At 36.2% G+C, this 20,198-nt stretch overlaps 1 protein-coding gene across 3 annotated transcripts in view; it reads right to left on the reverse strand.

Moving 5' to 3' along the window:
- The window catches only part of LOC109675397 (cytochrome P450 2C19-like), a 42,131-nt gene extending 25,961 nt beyond the window's left edge, over nt 1-16,170 (reverse strand). For 2 of the 3 annotated variants that reach the window (XR_012449688.1, XM_074078720.1), the window contains exons 1-3: nt 15,813-16,170; nt 14,462-14,624; nt 14,127-14,276 (exon numbers count right to left, since the gene is read on the reverse strand). Coding sequence is in view for 2 of the 3 variants with exons in the window: in XM_074078720.1 (XP_073934821.1) it covers nt 14,127-14,276; nt 14,462-14,624; nt 15,813-15,980 (481 nt within the window). In the remaining variant the exon portion in view is untranslated. The remainder of the gene's footprint in view (nt 1-14,126; nt 14,277-14,461; nt 14,625-15,812) is intronic. The other variant, XM_074078719.1, reaches the window with a different exon arrangement.
- Nucleotides 16,171-20,198: the final 4,028 nt, after the last annotated feature.

Raw genomic sequence — 20,198 nt, forward strand, 5'->3', positions numbered from 1 at the left:
ACATAATTTCATTGTTAACAGTAAGGTACTTTAGGAAATTTAGGCATTGTCTTACCCTTACAAATTCCACTAGCAGCAAAATATTCAGCATGCATTCATCACATTTACCTTAAATTTGATTTGCTCATCACTACACTTCTATAGATGTACAGAACAATAGAACATAAGTCTACAAGTAAATCCTTATATTTCTGATCAGATGATCTTTAACAAAGGTGCTAAGACCACTTAATGAGGAAAACATAGTATCTCCAACAAATAGTGCTAGGAAAACTGGATATTCATAAGAAAAAATGAAAATAGAACTTCAGAACACACCATAGACAAACATTAACTCAAAAAAGATTAAAGAATTAAATATAACATAAAACTATAAAACTCCTGGAAGGAAACACAGGGGAAATCTCCTAACATATAGAGAACTTACACAACTCAACAAGAAAAATCCAAATGGGTAAAAACCTAAGCAAACATTTCTCCAAAGATGATATACTAATGGATAGATGCAAGCCTATAATCCTCGCTGCTTTGGAGGTGGAGACTGGGAGGATCACAGTTTAAGGCCAGCCCAGGAAAATTTTACCAAGACCCATTGCAACAAATAAGCTGGGCATGATGACTCATTCCTGTAATCCCAGCTATATGGGAGGCTATAGGTAGGAGGATTGCAGGATGAGGCTTTTCCAGGCAGAAGTTTAAGATCCTATCCAAAAAGTACTTAAAACAAGACCATAGTTCCAGTGGTACAGCACCCACCCAGCAGGAACAAGGCTCTGAGTTCAAACCCCAGGATACCAAAAAGAAAAAAAGATGTGTTAATGTCCAAAAATACACAAGAAGATGCTCATCAAGTCTAATGATCAGAGAAAAGCAAATCAACACCACAATAAAATTTCCCTCATACCTACTAAGAGACCACTACATTAGTAAAACACAGAAAATAACAAACGTTGGTGAGGACATGGGTTGACTCAGTCATATTTGCACAGTGAGTAGGAATACCCAGGAATGCAGCCACCTTGGAAAATGGTATGACAGTCCTGCAAAGAATGCAATTTCCATATCCTAGCAATCCCACTCTCAGATGCAAATCCAAAGGTACGGAGAGCAGGGTCTTGGCACTATCTTCGCTCACCTGTATTCACTGTGGCACTGCGAACAACAGCCAGGCAGTGGAAGCAACCATATCTCCTACTGAAGAAGGGATAACAATGTGCTATACACAGACAGTCAAATATTGTTGAGCCTTATAAAAAGCAGGAAATCCCATCACATGCATGTCATGTATGAATCTGGAGGGCCTATGCTAAGTGGAATAAGCTGATCATAAAAGACAAATGCTGTATGATGCCATTCACGAGGTATCTAAAGCAGCCAGGCTCACAGAGACGACCACCATTCCATGGTCACTCAGTGGCTGGAAAGTGGAGCTGGTGGTCAATGACTGTGGAGTTCTAGTTTTTCAGGATAAAAAAGATTTTAAGACCTGTTGAAAAATGGAAACTTGAAAGAAATGTATCCCAACAGGTATTTGTTGAGCTGAGTATAATCACTGTCTTTCACTAAACAAAAACAAGTATTTAGTATCAAAATACTGAAACTGCAAAATATTTTGAAACATGCCTATACCATTCAGGAATACAAATAATTTCCCTAGCCAAGAACTGGTAGGAGTTTCCAGGTTCACCTTTAACTGTTTCATATACACATGACATCAAGCAGTGTTTCTTAGTTACTGCTGCAAGAGTTTTCAAGAGAATGAATTCTCAGCCATATTACCATTCTTACTGTATTGCATGTTTAATAATAATTGTTCTCAAATTTTAAAAAATGGCATTTTCTCTTAAATTGCAAACATAACTACAGTTACTTTGCTCAATGGCTTTCTTCCTGAGTGAAAGGAAATGATAGAATTTTATATACTCAGTTAACACCCACTGCCTTTGCTTCCAACCTTTTATCCCTGTTTACTATTATGGAACAAAATGGAAGATTTTTTAGTCTAATAATTAAAGTATTCATAGCAGAATCATACCTGTCTACAAAGCTGGGAAGCAATATACCTGAATTGAGAAGGATAACTGGAAAGTTTTTATACAAAACGAATAGTTGAAAGAAAGAATAGTATGTCTTGCCAACAGAGAGAAAAGAAATTTTGACATTGTGGGTGAGTTCACAAGTTTGAAGGAGGAAATGCAGAATACATCAATGTTATATGGAATACATACATACATATATATATATATATATACATGCATATATATACATACATATATATGCATACATATATATATGGCAAATTTGTTTCTCTAAAGTAAGTTGAGAAGTTTTTATTTCAAATATAAATCCCACATAAGGAAAGCATTTACAGAACTGATAAGTAGAATCTGATTATTTCTTACTGTCACTTGTAAAGAAAAAGAAATAAAAACAAAAATTAATTTCCTTCCTTTGTAAGTAAATGTCCATCATCTCTATTTAAATTTCAAATTAACTTATATGGACAGTTAGTTTTTGTGGATGCTGTGATATTCTATTTAGCCATGAACAGAACAGTATGTCTTAATAATTTTAAATTGTAATTGTTGCTCATCACTTAGGGGAACCTATTAAATTACATTTGCAGCTAACAAAATTAAGCTATAATTTTTTATTGAACTATAAATTTTTAAGCATAAAAATTTATTACAAATAATCAATGTAAGTGATTTTATCATAGACTTGTTCTAATCAAATGATGAATGAGCTTTCTATGTAAAGAGCTCCCAAATTCACATCTATCAACCCTAAACAAGGATGACTTGGATTGTGAGAGTTCAGAATAAACATGAAAGTCATTGGAATAACAATAAATCCATTTAGTGAGATAAATGCCTGTGTATTATTTTAAACTTTATAGAACTCAAAGGTTTTAGTAAAAGTTTAACTTTTGCCAAAGAGGTGGAGGGTAATTTTGGAAGCCATGGTGATTTTGTGTGTGTGTGTGTGTTTGTTGCACAGGAAACAATGATTATCAGTCTTTCTTTTGAATTAATTTGTGAGAGAAAATTTAAAACAAGATCATTTGCAATCCAAGCTGACAGAACTGAGAGTGAGGCTCAAGTGGCAGAACATTTGTCTAGCAAGTACGACATCCTAAATTCAAAGCCCAGTACTACCAAAGAAAGATGGCACTTTTCAGACTTGTGGCACATTTCTGGATCTCTGTGACTGAGAAATAAATGTCAGGCACAAAGCTACATAGAAAGGATGACAATGTAGTAAACATGGTAGAGAGGGACAATTAAAAACTAGACAGACAGTGACTAGAGAAAAGAAAACACTGAATTTTAGATCTATAATCAAAACTGCATTAAGATTCCACCTCACTGGGTGAATATTGTGCAAATAATGTATACATATGTATGTAAATGCAAAAATGATACCTGTGGAAACTGTTCCAAGAATCTGAGGAAGGGTGATGAAAGAGAGCAGTGGAAGGGTGTGAATTCAAATATAATATGTTTGATACATTGTAAGAACCTTTGTAAATGCTACAATGTACCCCCACCCAGAACAACAATAATAGTAATTTTTTAAAAGGTTCCTCCTCACTCCTATTAGAATGGCTACCATCAAGAACACAGACAACTAAGAAAGTTGGAGAGGATGTAGAGTAAAAGGAACCCTCATACTCTGATGGTGTGAATGTAAATTACCACAGTCACCATAGAAGACAATATGGAAGCTCCTCAAAAAACTAAAAATTGAACTGCCATGCAACAAAGCAATGCCACTCTTAGGGATATACCCAAAAGAATGTAAATCAGGTTACAACAAAGACACCTGCACACCTATATTTATTGCTGCATTATTCACTATAGCTAAGCTATGGAAACAGCCAAGATGCCCCACTACTGATAAATGGATTCAGATAATGTGGTTCTTATATACTATGATATTCTATTCAGCCACAAAGAAGAAAGAAATTTTTTCCTTTGTAGGCAAATGGACGGAACTAGAGAACATCATTTTAAGTGAAGTTAGCCTGATCCAAAGACCAAAAGCCACACTTTCACTCATATGCAGAAAATAGATCTAATACAAATGTAGCAACATTATGAAAAATGGGGCATGCCAAGGGGAAGGCAAACAGGAGAGGGGGAGGGTCAAAGAAGAAAGTTAAGGTGAGTATGGTTGATGTACTCTATACAAGAATGAATACAGAATTTTTCAACTCTTTGAAGCAACCATAAGAAGAGGACTAAAATAGAAAGAGGAAAACTAGAGGAAATAAACCAAATCAGGCTATAATGCAAATATCCACATAGGTGCCACAAGGAAATTCCCAGTGTGGCTATCTTAAACAAGCAAAAATGTCATTTCTTTTCCTTTCTTTTGCAAAATTGGAAAAGAGGAGGGCAGAACAGGTTTTGCCTAGGAGGTGGGGAAAGGGTGTGAGAAGGTCAATATGGTGTAAGTACTGTGTACACATGAATGTAAATGGAAAAAAGATACCTGTTGAAACCATCTCTCAGACTGGGGGAGGAGAGCTAAAGGAGAATGGTGGAAGGGGTGAATTCAAGTATGATATAAATAATATATTGTAATATATTTGTAAATGCCACAATGTAACCCTAACTAGCACAACAAAATAAAATATATTACTAAAATTAATTTCATCTAAATAAAAGACAAGTAAGGGAATTTAAAAGGCTTATCAGGGACTCAGCTGGGATTCAGTGGAAAAACTACCTTGCAGCTTTGCTCTGGCACAAATGTGAGAGATAGGGATCAGGGCACACTTTTCTAAAAACAGAAGATCCTGAAGAACACTCCCAGCACAGTGGGTACAGGCAAACCTATTTACTAGTAAAAGAATTTTGGCAGATTTGCTAAACAAATATCCACACACTCAACACAGTATGGGCTTGGGAAAAGCCACTTGGCAACTATCTCTCTGACACTGCATGGGTGAGTGAGAACAGGACACAATTGCCTGTGACTGCCAGATCCCGAACACAGCCCAGACCAGTGAACACAGGGAACCACGTCTGCCCATGAAGGACATTCAGCCAAGTGATCTGAGCAAAGGCCTGCACACCCAGGACTGCACTGGGCATCAGAAAAAAGAAGGAGGACTATAGAGAGCTGAAGACTAGACTGGAGGACAGGTCCACTAAACTGATGGAGCCAAGCAGGCATACACTCTTCTCTTCAAAAAAAAAAAAAAAGAGGGGGGAATTCCAAGATGGCGGCAAGAGGGAGGAAGCAGAAAGTGTGCCTCCTATAGTGAAATCTTGGAGAGATGCTGGAGACACACCTTGCAGGCAAAACCACCAAGAAGAGGCAAAACTTTCACCCCTCCACACCTCCAGCCTGCACAGAGCATCTCCACTTCACATTAAATGGAGAAACCAGGAGGGCCCCCAGGCCTCCAGTCGCCTGCACCCAGACGGCTTAGGAAGACATGGACAAGGTGAGCTTAGCGGTACCACAGTACTCCCACAGACAACCCTGGGCCGGATCAGCATAGCCCCCTGGACAGACCGACCTCCACCCAGGGAAAAAAAGAGAAACTGAGTAATAAGCAATAAGAACAATAAAGACACGTGGGAAACAGGGTGGGGTGCCCTGAGCACTGAAGAGGGGGGGAAGGGAATCCTTCTGGGAACTGTAAATAAACAAGCTGGGCCTGGCCGGAGAGGTTCCGGCAGGAGCAGGGGCGTGCACCCAGAAACCAAGAAGGGGAAAGCTTGTGAGAGTAGCGGAGGGAGGAAAACTCCACAGGAGAGGGGGGAAGACCCACCTCCCACATGAACTGTAAATAAACACACAGGCCTGAGAACATGGGTGCAGTGTCACCTTTCCCAGTGTGCTTGGAAAGGGGAAAGCTTGTAGCAGAGGCTGGCACACAGGAGAACTCAGAGTAAACAAAGCCTGCAGGGCCAGGTGAGTGTTAAGTTCATCCCTGAGATCTGCATAAATAATGCCTCAAGCAACAGCAGGCTGACAGCAGTGGGCAGGCAAGCTGCAGAAAGCCATGCAAAGAACTGTCTCCAGACTCTTTTTTTTTTTCTTTCTCCCTACCTTTGATGAGAAAACAACCGAACTACACCTGAATGCTGAAAAACTTACTGAAACTACTGCATTTGAACTTGGGACACTTTGTGGGTTTTTTTTTTTTTGGTGCAGTTTTGTTCTACTTTATGTGCCACCTTTGATGAGACAACTACAGAACAATGTCTTAGGCACCATCTCCAGGATGAGAGACTGAGACGGACACCAAAATTATTAAGACAGAAACGTCATTACATTTGAACTTGGAGGTTTTTTTCTTTGTTTGTTTTATTTTATTTATATATATATATTTCTTTCATTTACTTATTTTTTATTTTTATTCTTAACTTTATTCTATTTATTGTTTATTTTCAATCCTCTCTTTGTCTCTCTAATGCCTGTTCAGCTTACTGTCAATTAGTACACTAACACCCCCTGTTTATACCTCTGAAATTTTTTTGTTTGATACATTGTTTTGTTTTTTCCTACTTGTCTGTTTATTTGTTTTTCCCTTTTTCTTTAACTTCTTTGCTTTCCATCTTTTCTCAACCTTCCATTCTAAATATTACCATTGTTATTATTACAAGCTAGAAAATACTTAATCGCACACAGTACAGGGATAGTAACAACACCAAGGACAATGACAGGAAGACAGAAAAAACAGGGAAACCAGTTTCCCCAAAGCAAAAAATTAGTACAGGAATCAGAGGGGAATGAAGAAAACAGGTACTCAGATCAAGACTCCAACAAAATGAAGATAAACTACGCCAAAGAACCCAATGAAGCACACAAGAATAACTTAAAAGAAGACATAATACAGGTATGCAATGAGAATTTTATAGAGATGATACTGGATATGGTCAACCAAAATGTACAAGAGATACTCAAGAAATTCCAAGACAACAAAAATAGAGAACTTGAAAAAACAAAAGAAGAAATAAAGGAAACCATAGAAGCATTGTATAAACACCAAAGTGAAACAGAGAACATGATTAATAAACAGATAAATGAACTCAGGACAAAAATAGACAACATTAAGGAGGAAACCAGCCAGGATATGGAAAACCTCAGAAAAAAGAACGAAACAGAACTGCAAAACAAAATGGAAGGCCAATCCAGCAGAGTAGAACAAACAGAAGACAGAATCTCAGAACTTGAAGATGAAATGGTAATTAAAGGAAAAACCGAAGAACTATTAATTAAACAACTCAAGAACTGTGAAAAGAAAATGCAAGAACTCAGTGACTCCATCAAAAAACCAAACTTGAGAATCGTGGGCATCGAAGAAGGAGAAGAGGTGCAAGCGAAGGGAATGCATAATATATTCAACAAAATAAAAACAGAAAATTTCCCAAATCTAGAGAAAGATATTCCCATACAGATGCAAGACGACTCCAGGACAACAAACACCAGAACAAAATAGAACTACTCCATGACATATCATCATTAAAACAACAAGTTCAGAAACTAGGGAAGAATATTGAAGGCTGTAAGAGAGAAAAAACAAATAACATACAAAGGTAAACCCATCAAAATCCCAACAGACTTCTCCACAGAAACATTAAAAGCAAGAAGAGCATATGGTGAGATCTTCTGGGCACTGAATGAAAATAACTTCACCCCAGGATACTCTACCCAGCAAAACTATCATTCAAAATAGATGGAGCAATAAAAGTCTTCCATGATAAGCAGAAACTAAAACAGTATGTGACCACAAAGCCACCACTACAAAACACTCTTCAAGGGATTCTGCACACAGAAAGTGAAACCCAACTTAATCATGAAAAGACAGGCAGCCCCAACCACAGGAAAAGAAAAACCAAGAAATTAGAGAGTAACCTCAACTTAGGAACACACAATCAAACCTTCAAACAACCAAGACAACTAAATGACAGGAATCACCACATACTAACACTTAATGTTAATGGACTTAATTCAACCAAGACAACTAAATGACAGGAATCACCACATACTAACACTTAATGTTAACGGACTTAATTCACCCATTAAAAGGCACCACTTGATGAAATGGATTAAAAAGGAAGATCCAACAATTTGTTCCTTACAGGAGACCCAACTCACCAACAGAAATAAGCATAGGCTTAGGATGAAAAGCTGGAAGAAGATTTACCACACCAATGACCCCCAAAAACAGGCAGGAGTAGCAATACTTACCTCTGACAAAGTAGACTTCAAACCTACATTGATCAAATGAGATAAAGAAGGACATTCCATACTAATAAAAGGGGAAATAGACCAAAAGGAAATAGTAATTATCAACCTATATGCACCCAATGTCAATGCACCCAATTTCATCAAACATACCCTGAAGACCTAAAAGCATATATTAACTCCAACACAGTGCATGTGGGAGACTTTAACACCCCATTATCATCAATAGATACGTTATCCAAACAAAAAATCAATAAAGAAATCCAAGATCTAAAATATACAATAGATCAAATGGACCTACTTGATGTCTACAGAACATTTCATCCAAATTCTACACAATATACATTCTTCTCAGCAGCCCAAGGAAGCTTCTCCAAAATAGATCATATCCTAGGGCACAGGGCAAGCCTCAGCAAATATAAGAAAACAGAAATTATACCGTGCATACTATTGGATCACAATGCAGTAAAAGTAGAACTCAACAACAAAAGTAAAGAAAAAACCATGCAAACACCTGGAAACTGAATAATTCATTACTTAATGAACAATGGGTCACTGATGAAATAAAAGAGGAAATTAAAAAGTTCCTGGAAGTCAATGAAAATGAAATCACAACCTACCAGAACCTATGGGACACACCAAAGGCAGTGCTGAGAGGAAAGTTTATAGCCATGAGTACATATATTAAAAAGACTGAAAGATCCCAATTCAATGACCTAATGATACATCGCAAACTCCTAGAAAAAAAAGACAAATCCCAAAACAAATAGAAGGAGAGAAATAATAAAAATAAGAGCTGAAATCAACGAAATAGAAACCAAAAAAAACCATACAAAGAATTAATGAAACAAAAAGTTGGTTCTTTGAAAAAATAAACAAGATCGATAGACCCCTGGCAAACCTGACTAAAATGAGGAGAGAAAAAACTCAAATTAGAAGAATCAGGAATGCAAAAGGGGAGATAACAACAAACACCATGGAAGTCCAGGAAATCATCAGAGACTACTTCAAGAGCCTATATTCAAATAAATTTGAAAATCTTAAAGAAACGGACAGATTTCTAGATACATATGATCATCCAAAAATGAACCAAGAGGAAATTAATTACCTGAATAGATCTATAACACAAAATGAAATTGAACCAGCAGTCAAGAGTCTCCCCAAAAAGAAAAGTCCAGGACCTGATGGATTCTCTGCTGAATTCTATCAGACCTTTAAAGAAAAATTGATACCAACCCTCCTTAAACTGTTCCATAAAACAGAAAGGAAAGGAAAACTGCCAAACACATTTTATGAAGCCAGTATTACACTTATCCCAAAACCAGGCAAAGACACCTCCAAAAAGGAGAACTATAGGCCAATCTCCTTAATGAACATTGATGCAAAAATCCTCAACAAAATAATGGCAAACCGAATTCAACAACACATCAAAAAGTCATTCACCATGACCAAGTAGGCTTCATCCCAGGAAGCAGGGGTGGTTCAACATACGAAATTCAATAAACATAATAAACTACATTAACAGAAGCAAAGACAAAAACCACTTGATCATCTCAATAGATGCAGAAAAAGCCTTCGATAAGATCCAACACCATTTCATGATAAAAGTTCTAAGAAAACCAGGAATAGAAGGAAAGTACCTCAACATTATAAAAGCTATATATGACAAACCTACATCCAGCATTATACTTAATGGAGAAAAACTGAACCATTCCCTCTAAAATCAGGAACCAGACAAGGAGGCCCACTATCTCCACTCCTATTCAACAGAGTACTGGAATTCCTAGCCAGAGCAATTAGGCAAGAAGAAGGAATAAAATGAATATAAATAGGTAAAGAAACTGTCAAAATATCCCTATTTGCAGATGACATGATCCTATACCTTAAAGACCCAAAAACCTCTACTCAGAAGCTTCTAGACATCATCAATAGCTACAGCAAGGTAGCACGATATAAAATCAATATAGAAAAATCATTAGCATTTCTATACACTAACAATGAGCACACTGAAAAAGAATGTATGAAAACAATTCCATTTACAATAGCCTCAAAAAAATCATATACCTATGTGTAATCCTAACAAAAGATTTGAACAACCTCTACAAGGAAAACTATAAACTTCTGAAGACAGAAATTGAGAAAGACTAGAGAAAGTGAGAGATCTCCCATGTTCATGGATTGGTAGAATCAACATAGTAAAAATGTCCATACTCCCAAAAGTAATCTATATGTTTAACGCAATTCCTATCAAAATTCCAATGACATTCATTAAAGAGATTGAAAAATCTACTGTTAAATTTATATGGAAACACAAGAGGCCACGAACAGCCAAGGCAATACTCAGTCAAAAGAACAGTGCTGGAGGTATCACAATACCCGACTTCAAACTATATTACAAAGCAGTAATGATAAAAACAGCAAAGTACTGGCAAAAAAAACAGACATGAAGACCAGTGGAACAGAATAGAGGACCCAGATATGAAGCCACACATCTATAACCAACTTGTCTTTGACAAAGGAGCTAAAAATATACGATAGAGAAATAGCAGCCTCTTCAACAAAAACTGCTGGGAAAACTGGTTAGCAGTCCAAAAAACTGAAACTAGATCCATGTATATCACCCTATACCAATATTAACTCAAAATGGATCAAGGATCTTAATATCAGACCACAAACTCTAAAGGAAAGAGTACGAAATACTCTGGAGTTAGTAGGTATAGGTAAGAAGTTTCTCAATGAAACCCCAGCAGCACAGCAACTAAGAGATAGCATAGATAAATGGGACTTCATAAAACTAAAAAGCTTCTGTTCATCAAAAGAAATGGTCTGTATACGCAAGAGAACACCCACAAGTGGGCAAAAATATTTGCCAGCTACACATCAGACAACGGACTGATAACCAGAATATATAGGGAACTTAAAAAACTAAATTCTCCCAAAACTAATGAACCAATAAAGAAATGGGCAAGTGAACTAAACAGAACTTTCTCAAAAGAAGAAATTCGAATGGCCAAAAAACACATGAAAAAATGCTCACCATCTCTAGCAATAAAAGAAATGCAAATTAAAAGCACACTAAGATTCCACCTCACCCCTGTTAGAATAGCCATCATTAGCAACACCACCACCAACAGGTGTTGGTGAGGATGTGGGGAAAAAGGAACCCTCTTACACTGTTGGTGGGAATGTAAACTAGTACAACCACTCTGGAAAAAAATATGGAGGCTACTTAAAAAGCTAGACATTGATCTACCATTTGATCCAGCAATACCACTCTTGGGGATATACCCAAAAGACTGTGACACAGGTTTACTCCAGAGGCACCTGTATACCCATGTTTATTGCGGCACTATTCACAATAGCCAAGTTATGGAAACAGCCAAGATGCCCCAGCACTGACGAATGGATTAAGAAAATGTGGTATCTAAACACAATGGAATTTTATGCAGCCATGAAGAAGAACGAAATGTTATCATTCACTGGTAAATGGATGGAATTGGAGAACATCATTCTGATTGAGGTTAGCCTGGCCCAAAAGACCAAAAATCATATGTTCTCCCTCATATGTGGACATTAGATCAAGGGCAAACGTAATGGGATTGGACTTTGAGCACACGATAAAAGCGAGAGCACACAAGGGAGGGGTGAGGATAGGTAAGACACCTAAAAAATTAGCTAGGATTTGTTGTCCTCAACGCAGAGAAACTAAAGCAGATACCTTAAAAGCAACTGAATAGGAAAAGGGGACCAGGAACTAGAGAAAAGGTGAGATCAGAAAGAATTAACCTAGAAGGTAATACACACGCACAGGAAATTAATGTGAGTCAGCTCCCTGTATAGCTATCCTTATCTCAACCAGCAAAAACCCTTGTTCCTTCCTATTATTGCTTATACTCTCTCTACAACAAAATTAGAAATTATGGCAAAATAGTTTCTGCTGGGTATTGAGGGGGTGGGTTGGAGAGGGAGGGGGCAGAGTGGGTGGTAAGGGAGGGGGTGGGGGCAGGGGGGAGAAATGACCCAAGCCTCGTGTGCACGTATGAATAATAAAAGAAAAAAAAATTAAAAAAAAAAGAATTAACCTAGAAGGTAACACACATGCACAAGAAATTAATGTGAGTCAAATCCCTGTATAGCTATCCTTATCTCAACCAGCAAAAACACTTGTTCCTTCCTATTGTTGCTTATACTCTCTCCTCAACAAAATTAGAGATAAGGGCAAAATAGTTTCTGTCTGGTATTGAGGGGATGAGGGGGTGGAGGCAGGGGGAAGAAATGACCCAAGCCTTGTATGTACACATGAATTAAAAAAAGAAATACTGTTATTATCTTTGTTTTTTCATTTTTCTTTTCTTGTATTTTTTAATCTTCTATTTTTATATTTTTTAAATTGTTCTTGACAAATTTTTCTTTTGCTGGTGTAGTCTACCTCCTGTATTAATCATTCTTAAATTCTCTATTCTATCTCAATCCTTGCCCATTACATGTTTCTCAAAAATAATCGAACTATTTTCTTCAAACTATTATTTTGGTTTGCACAAAGCCCAATAACTTCATCCTTTTCTCCCCATTTTCATTCTTCCCCACCCACACACACTTGTTTTTTGCAGCCTTATGTTAACTCATACACAAATAATCTTTTTCTATTATACCCCTCTTGTTCCACAAAGAACACTAGTCTCTTTCATTATATTATGATTGATGTTACAGATGATTCACCTCTGGTTCATTACTTCATGTATATAGCAGGTCTGGTATTAAATTGGTGAATTCCTTATGGCTAAGTTATACCCCAGGCCAGGACGAGAAATGGTACATTAATTCTGCTAGTACCCATTTCTGCCAAAACATAGAGAATAATTAATGATAAGTACTTTAGATTACTGAAATCCCTAACCAACAAATTGACTATAAGCAAGTCTCAATAAAAAATCACACAAAATATGAAAAAGCATGGGAATATGACATCTCAGAAGGTCAATAAACACACAAAAAAAGGATCGAATGATAGTGAAGTGCATAAAATCTCACACATTGAGCTAAAAGGAATGATGATAAGAATGATTAATAATACGAAAGAAGATGTGTAAATACCTCAATGAAATCAAAGAGAATGTGAATAAACAGTTCAATGAATTCAAAGAGAATACCAATAAGCAACTAAATAAACTCAAACAGAATAGGCATAAACAGCTGAATAAACTCAGTGAGGATACTAATACACACCTAAATGAAATAAGGAAGATAATGCAAGACATAAAAGGGGATTTCTATAAAGATATAGAAAGCCTGAAAAAAATCAAATTGGGGCTCTACAAATGAAAAACTCCTTAAGTTAAATTAAAAATCCATTGATTGAATCAAATAGAAGACAGAAAATCAGAGTTAGAATCCACAGTAGATGTACTATAAAAATCAGATAAATATTTTTTAAAGGAATGAAAAATGAATAATGCTATGTACTTAATTATCCTGAGATTACAGAGAACAATTACTGAGGAGCATTGTATTAAGATAAAACTAAGCAACGAAAAAGTGTACAGAGCACAATTTCTACTTTATTCATGGATCTGGAAGAAAATGTGAGGCATGTCTGTGAAATTAGTCATACAAACATTGTTCATTTAAGTGAAAGCAGACCTCACTTCTAACCAGCTCTATAAAAGTATAGTGGGATCATTGCCAGTGTAGCCACATGCCTTGTATTCTCTGGTGAAATGGTCAGGAATAAGTGAACCATATTTATGGTAAGTGAAAAGATAGCTCATTAATTCTTCAGAAAATACTCAAAACCTTTACACATGATTTGATTTGAACAAGAAAAAAGATGTTTAGTCACAGAATGAAATTAAAAGAATGCTATACCCACACAGAAATATACTGCATATTAGTCAGTGATGTAAAGTGGCACCCACCATTGGTTTTCTTCAACTCCTCCACAAGGCAGCGGGCTTCCTCTTGAACACGGTCCTCAATACTCCTCTTCCCCATCCCAAAATTCCTCAGAGTCATGAGGGAGAAGCGCCTCATCTCTTTCCAGTGTTTTCCATTACTGAAAAGAATTCCTAAAAGAAAGTGATCAGGAAGTAGGGAGATGTCTGTCAGGTAAGGAAGAGGGAGCTGATGGATGGCTACCACACAGATGGCCAAGCTCTGCCTAAGCCACTTTCAAGTCTTGGTTTTCCATCCTGCTCATCTCCATGACCATTGCCCACCACACAACTGCACACACATACACATGCACACTTACCAAGGCCTTTATTAGTTTTTTCAGGTATTGCTAATTTGCCTCTTCCAGAAAATTCCTCCCCATTATCAACCAAGGCTTCCTTCACAGCCTCATATCCATGCAGCACTACCGCAGGTTTCATTCCCAAATACAAAGTAAACACAGGGCCATAGACTTTTGAGAACTGGAAGTAGAATAGAACAGCCAATATTACTAAAAGAATTCATATCTGGTACATGTATTTTGTCAGATTCAAACAGATATCATCATTGCATTTTTTAATATTTACCACATACAGACTCAAATATTTGTAACTTTAACATATAAATACGGTGATTATAGTGACAGCTGTCACTTATGGATTGCCTATGATATGTTATACAATGGTCCATGCAGTTGCTATATAAATTGTAACTAATCCTCACATCAATACCTTTCTCAGAGAAAGAAATTGACATTAGTGAATTCTAAATTCATTTCCAGTGTGCCACAACTAATGAATAGAACACTCTAAATTTAACCTCTCCTTAGAAAATAGGGATACTTGTACGATGAATCACACCTCTTCCATAGCTACTTTGATCAATACACAGATGGTTGCTTCATTGTCACCTGTAAACATTTCCCATGGAATTTCTGACTCAGTAGAACAGAAATGAACAACAGAAAGCTGTATTTTTATGTAAACACCAGTGATTTCTTCTTCCAGTCCAACTTGGAGTCTGCTAGTATAGGAATTCAGACAGTGGGCATGGAGCAAGCAGCACCAGGACAGGAAGCATCTCCTGGAAGAACTGTTTCTTCCATCCTGCAGTATTCTGGTCCTCATACAAATGACATGTTCACCATCCAAATGGATTTGTATGACAAACAGATGTTAAATTAATGCTTTCTTTTTTATTTATTATGTTGTTTCCACAACCTTGACCATTTGGATGACACCTGATATACTTGTATTCTTTAGAGAAATTCAGTTTTCATGGTTATTCAGAACAATTCAAGGCTAATATGGAACACGACTTACTGTATTATATATCTAATCATAATCATTTGCCTTACCCCTGCTTTTAGCCAAAACTCATAAAAATGCATATAACACAAAGAAAAGAAGAAGCATTCACAATTTTTGCCAGTTTCTGGTTTTTCCATACCAGAAGCTAAATATTTCTCTAGTCAGAAAATGCATTACTTCATTACATGGTTTCTGACCATGACGAACCAGGGAATGTAACAGATATATCAAAGCTTACTGGGAGTATTGTTTCACAATCATTTATTATAATACTGTGACTTTGGCAATGTATTTTATTTTAAAACTGGAGTAAATTAATTTCTCTTTGCAAGCCTATAGAGAATAATAAGCCATACTTACACTGGTAAAAGATTTGCTGATGTCCTTAACATCTAGCTGCAGGATATTTCCAATAATTGGGAGAGGAGCTGGTCCAGGAGGGAGCTTCCCTCTCCCCGAATTCTGTCTCCAGAATGAAAGGAGAAGCAGACAGAAGACACCAAACACCAGGACTAGGACTGGATCCATTGAAGCCTTCTCTTGCTGCAATGACAAATATAAGTTTAAAACTTAAAACCCAAATCTTTTCTAAAACTCTTTGCTAATTCACCTGTGAATTTGGTACATAAGTAACAAATTAAATATATGCCCTTTAGTCTCTTGTTAGGTCTCCTCAGAGGGAACTTTATCCCAATGACAGAAATAACAAAAAATGTTCTTTGATCTTGTTTTCCTTTTTTCATGACCTAACCCACCCACAAGAAGGTTGCTTAATTTTATTGGACTGGAAATGTAAAAAAAAAAAAAAAAAAAAAAAACCACAGATGGTTCAAAGTGTAGGTATGATCGATGAATACGAAGATACTAAGGTAAATGATTATTTTTCAGAGCTATGAATTATACCCAGACCCTTGCATATGCAAGGCAAGCATTCAAACACTGAGTTGCATCTATAAAACAAGGAAAATGATTTGTTACAAGAAATGTAATCATCAAAATTCTGAATTCTCAGAACAATGGCCAGTTTAGACTTTATAAATTCATTGTAATTTGATATATCTTATAAGTTGTTTATTTTAAAATATTTTGTTGCTATGTCAAACACAGGAGACTTTATTCTCAATAATGGGAACCTTCCAACTATTAATATTCTCTTTGAATATATCGGTCTAAGCATAAAATACAAAATGACTCACATAATGACCAAACTTATATAAAGCACTAGTGAAATAAAATTCCATGGATTTCACCATTATATACTAAAATTATTGCAAACTAATATTTTTCTTTTTCATTTTCCAGTGGAGAAAGCTAAAGGTAGAGCAGGAGAACTATCAGTCATAGGTCATAGATGGGAGAGCTGGGATGTGGATGACTTCCTCATGGTCACTCTGTCTTTACCAAAACTTCCTTAAAAACAATTTTAGGTTTCTTGCCTTCCCATCATGGCACAGGTAACATTTCTAAGTATAACTGAGTGAGGAACCAGTCTCAAGTATTTTAGTAGAAAGACCTTGAGGCAATATGGCTTCTTTACTCTTGTAAACTTGAAAGGGTGTTTCTGTAGTTATTGTCCAATGTTATTAGAAATAAAAAATTTAATGTATAACAAAGAAGAGAAATTAAAGATGGAACAACAGCTGCAGATATAACAGAGAATGGGAGGTAGGAAAATGATTGAACACAAAGGAGAGAATGACCATGACGTATAGACCAGAATGAGAGATAACATTCAGTTATCGTGAGGATTCAAGTACCACTTGAATTGTATACATTATTAGAACACTGTAGAAAAGGCTTAAGAAAAGGCATGTTCTAGAAAGATACAATCATGCCAGGTGTCAGTAGCTTACGCCTGAAATACTAGCGACTCAGGAAACAGAGATCATGAGGATTGCAGCTCAAGGCCAGCCCAGGCAAATAGTTTGTGAAACCCTATCTCAAAAACAGTCAATAAAAAAACTGCTGATGGTGTGGTTTAAGTGGTAGGATTCCTGCCTAGCAAACATGAGGCCTGAGTTCAAACACCATAGTGCCAAAAAAAGATACAGTCATATTTATTCTAAATTGACTAATTCAGCTATTTATTAGCTTTTTAGTAATAAAAGTTAAGTCTTGTCAAGACCACACTGCATAATATTTATTAGTAATATTTACAGGGATTACAACTCTTAGCATAGAATTTTCACACAGATTCTATTCTCTTGCCTAAAGTAGAATTATTCCCAATGTAGAGATGAGAAGCTGGAACTTGGAGATTACTACATTGGTTATGGACACAGAGACTGTCATTGTTAGAGCTGAGAGTGGAACCTTCATACCTTCACTTTTCACCTTTCCCCTGAGCAAGACATTTAGTTCAACCTGGCTTACCAACATTTACTGAATGTAGACTATAGTTCAACACTTGGAGATTGTTCTTAATTAGTTTCATTCAAAATAAATATAAATTTGGTTAATAATTACAGCAGTGGTTGATTACAATGGTGGTCAAAGTTTATTTTTACAACATTTAGAATTTGAGCGATAACAAGTCTTGGTGGGCTCATTATCCAGAACAAGCTAAGCAGTAGTTTACACCTGATGCAAATAACTCAACAAAAAAAACCCACCAACCTATTTGTGATACTGCAATTGTAGTAGTTTTCTGTACTGGGTATTACCTTTTTATTCCTCAAGAGATGGGTTTTCCTGCTCTACCTCGCCTAACTTGTGCCAAAGTGAGGCTCTTAGATTTTTTCTTTTATACAATGAGGAATAAGAGATAATTTAAAGATAAAAGGGATTTCTGAGATTAAGGAGTTTGTTTTAAAAAACAAATGACCTAGTACACTGAAGCAAAGTGTCACCGATGCTGCAGTACAAAATTTTGTCTCAGAATCCTTATTCTCCAACTTGTAGTTTGATGACATCTCACTTATCACTGTACCAAGTTCTTACCTCAGTCCAAAAACTTAGGAAGATTTAAGCATTAAACCTTTGAGATTTGCCATGTATTATCAACCTCATCTCGGCTGCAGGTGAAGATTTGAATTTATCTCCTAATAATGAATAGAATTTATATTTTTAAGGCATGTTAAGGTTCATAGACAAACTAAATGTGAAGTACATAGTTCCAATATGCATGTTCCCACACCCAAACAGCTTCTTCTAAAATCAAAAGTTCTCACAGTGGGGGGGCTGTAAGGGGGGCGAGGAAGGGAGGAGAAATGACCCAAACATTGTATGCACATATGAATTTTTAAAAAACTCTAGCACCACAAAAAAAAAAAGTTCTCACCACTTGGCACATCAGGTACAGCTGATATACCACCACTGACATTTCAACATTCAAAGTTCAGATCACATGGTATTCGGCTAATAAGGGCAACACCAAAAACAATACAATGTTGTTGTTGTATATAAATGGTAGAATCTTCACTTAAGACTTCCAAGCAGAATTAAACAACACATTAAAAAGATCACACATGAAGATCAAGTTGCTTTCAAGGATAGTTTAACATACATAAATCAATAAATATAATACAGCATATAAATAGAATCAAGAATAAAAATCTCATTATCATCTCAATACATTCAGAAAAACTTTCATAAATTTCAACATCCCTTCATGATAAAACCCTGAATAAACTAGGTTCAGAAGGATCATAACTCAAGTTGATAAATGCTATATGCACCAAAGCAACAGCTGGCATCATACTGAATGGAGAAAAACTGAATATATTTCCACTGAAATCAGAAATGAGACAAATATGTCTGCTCTTATTGAAAGAAATACCTCAAATTTTAGCCAGAACAGTTAGGGATGAGGAAAAAATAAAATAAAAGGGATACAATAAGGCAAGGAAGAACTTAAGTTATTCTTGTTTCCAAATGACATAATTCTATACTTAGAAGACCCTAAGGACTCCACCAGAAGACTGTTAGAAGTGACATATTTGGAAATATGTCACTTCTAACAGTAGCTTTGCTATACACCAATATCAAATTTTCTGCAAAATAAATGAGAGAAATAACCCCATTCACATGATCCTCATGATATAAGCTGGGGAAGATGATATACACAATCTTAAGTAGTCAGCAGGCAGAAGGAGGAGTATCATGAGTTTGAGACCACTACAGAGACAGTTATCACAACCCTCTCTCAAAAACAAAACACAACCAAAAGTGCTGAGAATGTGGCTCAAAAGTGCTTGCTTGAGCAAGTCCCTATGTTCAATCCCTGGTACTGCAACAATAGATGTTTTGGCAATTACCCAAAAACAAAAACAAAACAAACAAAAAAATCAAATAGCAACTTCTGGTGAGCATGTGAAAGAAAAGGAGCCCTTATATGCTGTTGGTATGAATGCAGACTAGTACAGCCAGTATGAAAAACAGTACAAAGATTCCTTTAAAATCTAAAAGCAAGACTACTGTGTGATCTAGCTCTGCCACTCCCAGATATATTCTAGAAGAATATGAAGTCAGTATAGAAGAGAGATCCCTTCATTTTCATTTTATTTCATTGATAAAATTGAAAGTTGTATAATCAGTCTGTATGCCTGTCAACAGGTAACAAGATAAAGGAAATATGGTAAATACATAATAGATATTATTACGCCAAAAGGAAGAACAAAAAATGTTAAACAAAATAAGCCAAATCACAAAGACAGTATTGCTTGTTTTTTGTCATACATGCAAGAAGGAATAAAAAATACTGACCTAAGCATAGAAGAGCAACTATAATGGAAGATAAACTATGAT

The sequence above is a fragment of the Castor canadensis genome, chromosome 7 (assembly GCF_047511655.1).
Source record: "Castor canadensis chromosome 7, mCasCan1.hap1v2, whole genome shotgun sequence".
NCBI lineage: Eukaryota > Metazoa > Chordata > Mammalia > Rodentia > Castoridae > Castor > Castor canadensis.